This window comes from Synchiropus splendidus, chromosome 6, assembly GCF_027744825.2.
Source record: "Synchiropus splendidus isolate RoL2022-P1 chromosome 6, RoL_Sspl_1.0, whole genome shotgun sequence".
NCBI classification, from domain to species: Eukaryota; Metazoa; Chordata; class Actinopteri; order Syngnathiformes; family Callionymidae; genus Synchiropus; species Synchiropus splendidus.
The window spans coordinates 3261745-3269500 of record NC_071339.1 but is presented as its reverse complement, the minus strand read 5'-3'; the positions used below and the strand labels follow the sequence as shown (position 1 = coordinate 3269500).

Genomic DNA, 7756 nt, shown 5'->3' with positions numbered 1-7756 from the left:
CTCCAAGATATGACAACAGTAGCGTCACACAACGAGATTTGTTCCATTGTAAATGCAGTGATGAAAATTTCAATGATGCTCGCCGTTTAATGTATGTGCTTTACCTATCCTCAGGTGTCGCTACCGCAGTTTGACGCGCGGGAGCGCTCTCGAGCCCTCTCTGCTTCCCATTGCAGCGACGCCTCCTCCTCTGCTCTGGGCAGCGGCGGCAGTCGAGCAGTCGTCTGTGCTGCGTTCAGTGTCACCGCGCCGCCACCGGGAGACGGAAGACTGAGCGCTGCGCGTCCGGCCACAGCAGTCACCACCGCCGCGCTTCCATCGACCTCCTCGCCGCCGGCAATGACATCATCACAGTGAAGCAGGAATCCACGAGAAGACAGGGAAAATGACGGTGGACTTTGAGGAATGTATTAAAGACTCCCCCCGGTTCAGGTAGGAATGCGGGGTGCGCAAAAATGGCACACCTTCTTTTACGCGTGATTGGTGAGTGGGTGACTCTGACCGCATGAATGGAAGCAGATGTCAGCTTTTAGGGTCGCTGCAAGAGCGGTGATCATTTGGGGTGAATGTGTCATTCATTCGTGGGGTGATTCGGATCGTTTTGTCGCGGTGAGTGGCGTTAACGTGATGCATGTGAAGCGGCTGAATGAGGGTTATTTGACGAAGGCGTGGCACGGCTGGTCAGCTTTGGTCGTGAGATCGTTTAAACAGACATTTTTTGTTGTGGCATCAAAGGAGGAGAGGGTTGCAACATGGCATACAGGTTGATAGCAGTCTTCTCTCTGAGGAGGAGGATGATGATGATGAGGAGGAGGAGGCCCCGCTCTCACCCTCCATCTCTCTCTGTGGGAGCTGACTGGAGGTGTCCTTGCTGCAGATTCAGGGCCCCCCTCTCTTGAAATCTTGTCCCCACACGAGGTCAGTCTGCTGGCAGCATCTAGGCCAGGGACGCCTGTTTGATCTCCTCTGTCGAATATCCTTATTTATTTAGAGTCGGACTGCACTGTGCCCTGCTGCTGACGACACGTTTTCACGATTTGGTTTGATTTTGGCAGACTCACGAGACATTGAAAGTAGGGGATATTAAAATGAAAAACGTGTTTCCTTTTGTCATGTCATGCAGCCTCAGTCCTGTGTCACTAGCGTGATCGATGTCCTGGACAACAGGTTGCCGAGAACGCACTGGACCTCATGTTGAACCTGGGAACATGAGGTCCAACGCAGGGAGAACATTCAGAAGGTCACGTGACATGGAACACACGTCTTATACACGGTGAAGACAAACATGGTATTTTATCTCCCAACATGGCTTGACATCGTAATGCAAATACACATATAGTCTTCAATGTGGACAATCAAAGCCAAATTAACAAATGGTTGATAAAGGAGAGAAGATCAAAGGATAATAGTCAATAGAAAAATAAAAAATGCTAAATTACCATTGAATAGTCAATAACGCTCTATTGATTCTGACACTGGCAGACTCGAGACACCACCATTATTTTGCAATGTAAAGCTCTTCCATTGAGATGCTTTGAGTTTTACTACCCTTTGAGTGTCCGACTTCAAACAAGTGATCAGATGTTTGATGTTTCGGAGGTGTGACAGACTAGGGGTATAAGAAAATGCACTCAAATATCTTGATGCTTCAATACTGTACTCATGGTTTCTGCTGCCTGTGAACGATCATGGTGCACCGCCACAGCGTACATCAGAGCCGCCATGCCTTCACAATAATGGTCTCTTGTTAAAAGATGAACGCTCACGTGGCCAAACCTGTTAAAACAAAGTGGAGACAGCAAAACAAACCGACAACGTGACACATCGTGAAAGTGGACTTTTTTTTTTTTATGCATTTTAAATGGAAAAATCCTGAAATAAACAGTGAAATAACTAAATGACAGGATCGGGTTGGCGGAACATCCGATCAGAGGTGAAGGGATGGACTGAGTGAGGGCAGTGTTTTTATTGTCACCACAGTCAATAAATGTCAAAACTCCCCCCTCTGCTCTCTAGTTCCTCTGTCGGGTCGCTTTCTGATTGACTGCGTTCCCGCTGTGGTTTCAAGAGTTCTGACAGAAACCAAGTGTTTCATATCAATATTTAATTCATAAATAAATACTTGGATATACCTGTGATCTTTAGTTCTATTCAGTCTAATGGCAAACTTTCGACTTCCCCCTTCAGCCTCTTGTTCTGCTCAGAATGTCACTGTCAACTTAGCTAACCACAGTGATGGTTCAGTTTGGAAATGTGACATGTAACTGGTCTGAGTTCATAACAATAACTTTAGTGCACATAATAAGTGTTCGATATAATCTTGTTCTTTTTTCCTTGTTAAGAAGCATAACAATAATAATCGTTATTATTATTATTATTATTATCACCACACAAACTATCGGGAAGCCTGGTATCGTCGCTCCTGTATCAGATACGCATCGTATCGTCAGATTCCAGCAGAATGACTGCAGCTGCTGTCCAGCCTCCGCCGTGATGGTTGGGAAGGATGCAAGGTCACAGGAAGCGGCTCACATTAGGCAGCGCCCCCTGTCACTTTCCCAGGCCCTCACATTTCCATCCTTACCAAAATGAGTCATTTGTGACTCGAGGTGAAAAATGAAATGTTGCTTAATACTGGAATGATGATGACGTTGAATGATAGCAGAGGCCTTTGTGCCATTTAGCAATGCTTTTCTCACCACGCTCAGTACATTTCTTCATCCTGAATAAGTTATTTGTGGCTCCAATTCCTTTGTTTCCTATTGCTTGGATTGACAGAACAGTATAAACAAAATAACAATCCTAATAATATTCACACCTGGTGCCCAATATCTGGTTGGATTTCCTGTCCTACTTTTGGCATTCAGATGGCCCATGATGAATGCTGTTCGTCTTCTCTCAGTGTTTCTCAGACACACACAAACACACCCACTTCCTGCAGGTCTGAACTCGTACTGGTCTTTTATGTGTGTGAACACATGATTGGGTGTGTGAGAAGTATCATCTGAAGCATGTTGTGATCCGGCGACGCTCATCTTTTTGTTCCCTCTTGTGCGGCAGCTTGTTCACCTCTTTAATTCTCTGCCCTCCATTCTTCTCACTCGCTGCTTTCATTCGCAACAACACACGCCGTGACACCTGTTTATGGTGGTGCCAAGTTACAATGTGGCCGGTTGCCACCCACTGATGGCCGTTAATCGGTCACATAGCTGTTTTAAATCTTGCTAATTGACCGCTGTTGTAGTCGATAGCAGGGAAGCACTGTTCTTTCCTGTTAAAAAGAAGAATTGCAGTCACTAAAAGGAAGTAAACGCCACCCACAGACCATCGCTGTGTGTTCCTCCAGTCCAACTGTGTCTCTGTGTGGTTATCCTCATAAACAGCGCCATCTATTAGAACCTGCACTTACCTTAATAGTTGCTTTAGGTTAGACTTATAAATCTTATATACTGTGCATGAGTTCACAAAGTGTTCAAGACAAGATCGTTAACCGCAATGGAGCGAAAGACTCTGCTCATTTTTATCCAATTTACAGTTATTGGAGCTCAAAAAAAAAAAGGTCCTGCTTGTGTCTGCACGGCATCTTCCACTAACGTAAACTCATTAGACGGTTGAGTTATCACCCATTCTCCTCGGCATTCTGAAGGCAAAGAGTGCATAGAACCAGCCGCACCAGTTTGCCCCTCACGTCTTTCGTCTGTCTATTCAGCCACAGGCGCCAAACCCTCCGGACTGGTTGGGTGAGCCACGAGATGAGATTGAGAAAGTGATAGCTGGAGACGCACAATATGTTCTGTGTTTGTCGCTCAATTGTTTGGCCCTGCTCAGACCAGAAAAACGTGCGTTGTTTTTGTGTGATATTGATCTTGTTTTTTATTTTGACATTTCTATTTGACCTAGTCACGCATGAAAGTGATTCACCTATTGACTTGTATTCCTACTGATATTATCCCTGCTGACTACACTATTTCTCTTCTTCTTACTGTGCTACTATTTAACCGCTTACTTGAACGCTAGGGCTGCATAATACTGCTGCACTATGGCTGCGTCACATGCAAATGTGCTTTTATTTTCCCCATGAATGACTGTGAGTATTATTTTGACTCCATCAACTGCTGCTACATATATCAAAGGTACCTCTAGTACTGTGCGGCAACCTTGTACTGCTTATGTTCTCTAACTCGCTTTGACGTATTATGGCAAGTGCAATTACTCCTTTGACTTGACTAAATCCTGCTACTGCTGCCGTAATACAAATGAAGCTACTGCTTATACTTTCCACTACTTCACCCACCTCATGCTTCTACGACTAACTAACAGTTCCTCAGTCACTTCACCTCACTGGCAACTGATGCTGATCTTCTTGGAAATATGAACACAACAGCACCTCTTCAGGTAGAAAACAGGATGCTACACACGTCTTGTTTTCACTCACCGACAGCTACAGTTTATCGCTAAAATAAAACAGACAGAACACAGTCTGAGACGAATGTTACTACTAGTGGCACAGTCTATTTTGGAATTCCTGCTACTACCTCCACTCCCTGCACCGAATAAACAGCTGGAGCTGCGACTAACATCTGCGCTATTTCATTTTTATTTAAAATGAATGAACAAACGAAACTATATTGACACACTTGACTGCCTTTTAGGCCGTTGCTATTTTTTTCTATGTTAATGTCAATTGAAACAGCAAGTTTCATCTTTTTGTTTCTCATGTAAAAGTTAAAATGAAATAGCTCTCCTTATCACTTCCTGTTGGACTACCACACACTTCCTGTTCCGTCATTAAATTACAGCAGCTTCTGTGAAAACTGAACTGCACATAGTCCCACTTGATCACGTGGTTGCAGGAGGTTTCAGGCAGATAATGTTTGACCACGCTATGATGCAAGTTTAATTCTTGTTTGTAACGTCCTCAGTGTTGTCTGTTGTGCTGATACTGCTCCTCGATTCTTTCCTCTCATTCATTACAGCCTATTTTACCTCCTATTTTATGTTTGCACTCCCACGTCAGATTAAGGCGGCTGCTGACTCTACTGTTCTCGATGTACGATCTAGTTCTTTTTTTTTTCTACCTGCGTCACCAACCTTAATCCTGCTTTTAGACCCAATATTGGCTATGGGGAGAAGAGATTTCTGTCTGACAGACTAATATAAACCTGCATCTATTTTTAGGGGGGGAAAGTTCACGGCCACTCACATTGCTGTTAGAACAGACTTACAGAAAGCCCCAGGCCAGAGCACAGCCATCCATTAAGTTGGCGGGGTCGAGAGGCGGGGGACGTCCTGGACAGGTCACCAGCCTCACAGATAGACCAACTGACCCCACATTCATTTGCATCTGCGGACAATTTCAAATCACCAATTGTTTTCTGCAGGTTTTTAGACTGTGGGAGGAAATCAGAGTGTCCAGTTGGTTTTATGGCTAAAATGTATCTTTTCTTTTGCCATTTTAATGAGTAGTTCTTTGTTCCTCGAAATACACTGAAAGAAAATTGAAAAAATATTTAGAAATAAATTCCTTTTTAAACTTTCTCATATGCTTGGTATATAGCTTAATATTAAAAACTAACAAGTTTCATGTCATATTTACTCTTCATAATATCCTTACTTTCATTGAATCTTTTAGGTCCATTTTGTCCTTGTTATTTGAGATTTTTTTTTTCTGTCATGTTTCTGTCTCTCTTTTAGAATGATGGCCGCTCACAACAGTCTCACTATATAGTGTGGTCCTTTAGGAAATTTAATTTTCCACGTCTGCTCTGGCTCGATGCAAAGCTTCGACCTTCTTGCTGTGTGTGTTCCACCTTCTCATTGTACCTTGGGCGACAGCGACTCAAAATGCAAAATATAGTGTATAAAACAATTCATCAATGGAGCAAGTAATGATATTCAGGTCGTGGTTGTTGGCAGTCGTGGTTGTTGTGTCTCAGACTGCATCACACTGGCTGTAAATGGGCCTATACAATGCAAGTGAAGCAGTACCAATCACTTTAAGTACCCAAGTGTTTAAGTGCTGCATGCGCTCACCAGCAGCTGCTGTGGCCTGGCGTTGATGCATTACATGTTAGTTAATGTGTTGAGGCCTAATATATTCAAATGGCTGGAGAGCGCAGTCTTTAAGTCAGGCGTCCTCAATTGGTCTCCCTGACCATCTCTATTCTTCTGATCCTCCCGTGTAAGGTGCATCAGATCTTCTGTGGTGAAATGTTGGGGAAACTCTCTGTTGCTTCTGTGTTTGTGCAGCCTGAGTTATAGACAACGATTCCTCTGGCTGTCGCCCATATATGGGCATTCCATATTATCCCCTCGATTGTTACACTTAAGAAGATTTGACAGTGTTGCTCATTCTAGTAATCCAGCACTGACTCATTCTTGGACTTTTCATCACTGACTGTATAGCAAATCTCATATTTGCCTCAAATCTGATGGGATTTCCCACATGTCCCAATGTACTTTCATTGCAAGGAATAACAACGGTCAATGTAGTAATCTGTACATGAACAAAGATGTACATGTGCACAGTCAATATCTCCAGACGTGCGCTTTAGCAAGGCTTTAAATCTGGGCTCAATCTAGACAATGCAGTTGACTTAACTCAGTCGCACCATTTGGAATCGTACGTCATTATTGGAGTGGTGAGAGCAGTTTTGATGCCACGTTCCGTCCATCAGTAACAACTGTAGGACAAAGATTTAGGAGGCAGTAGGAGGCTCAAGTGTGGCCCGGGGACCTTTTGCCTGTATGTTTATGTGGCCCTCATGAGGTTAAAACTATGAAAGTTTTTGGACTTTTGTACTGAATCATACTGCTTTTTCATCATTCGCTGACCAATCAGATGGTTGACAGGCCTTTGTTTTATTTTCCCTACTTTTTAAATATAAATTTCTTGTACGTCAAAATCCAATTTTACCTCTTGAGTTATCAAACAAAACATGAAAGCGATGTGTTCGTGTCGAGATGTGTTTCACCAGGACCAGAATTAACTGGTTAATCTTAATCAAAATAATAAAAAATAATTATAGCTTTGCTACACTTCACATACCTGAGTGAAGGTGTGTCTCCTCTCAATTCTTGTTTAATAATCTTGTCTAGCTCATGGCATTGAATAATAACAAGGCAATTCAAACACCCTGGGTTGTTGTTCGTACCAGTCATCATTCAACTTCCTTCTTCGTTTGAATTTCAAAATAAGATAAAGATTTTTAACTCTCTCAGTCTTCATGTGTGGACCAATGGACCAATGGAAGAGCAAGCCCCTTGATTTCACTTGGCTTCAAGCTGCACGTTGAAGCTCCCATGGTGTCTGTTGGTGTCTTTCTCCCAGCTCTTCAGGCACATTAAATAGATGCTGTCTAGAATAAACCTTAATCCCACCATCATATCCCTCTGGCTGGCTGCATGTCAGCCATAGAGTAGTGTGACATGTTCACACTGGAGCACGTGGCGGCTTTCAGCCAGTCCCCAGCAAAGCCTGCTCCCTGCCGCTCGGCTGCACGTGCTGCCCGAGGACTTAGCGAGGAACCCATATATGAAATGGGATTATCAGCCAACACACAGTCTGATTAAATCAGCTGGATGGCCGACACACCCGATAACCGCTCGCACACCATCAACCTTTTAACCTCCATTTGGAGCAGGGGCAAGGATGATTTGCTTCATTTGGATTACTAGATGTCGGATGTTTTCCAGAAAAAAAATCAGCCTAATTTAGTCAAGTGAGTCCATATTTGGGCGCTTTGAACTTGGTTGA

General features: G+C 43.6%; 1 protein-coding gene across 4 annotated transcripts in view; it reads left to right on the top strand.

Moving 5' to 3' along the window:
* The first annotated feature begins 200 nt into the window (after window positions 1-200).
* The window catches only part of LOC128761258 (arf-GAP with coiled-coil, ANK repeat and PH domain-containing protein 3-like), a 44544-nt gene continuing 36988 nt past the window's right edge, over window positions 201-7756 (top strand). For 2 of the 4 annotated variants that reach the window (XR_008414926.1, XM_053869455.1), the window contains exon 1: window positions 203-432. Coding sequence is in view for 3 of the 4 variants with exons in the window: in XM_053869455.1 (XP_053725430.1) it covers window positions 386-432 (47 nt within the window). In the remaining variant the exon portion in view is untranslated. Of the gene's footprint in view, window positions 433-7756 lie in introns of all 4 variants that reach the window. The other 2 variants (XM_053869452.1, XM_053869453.1) reach the window with 2 other exon arrangements.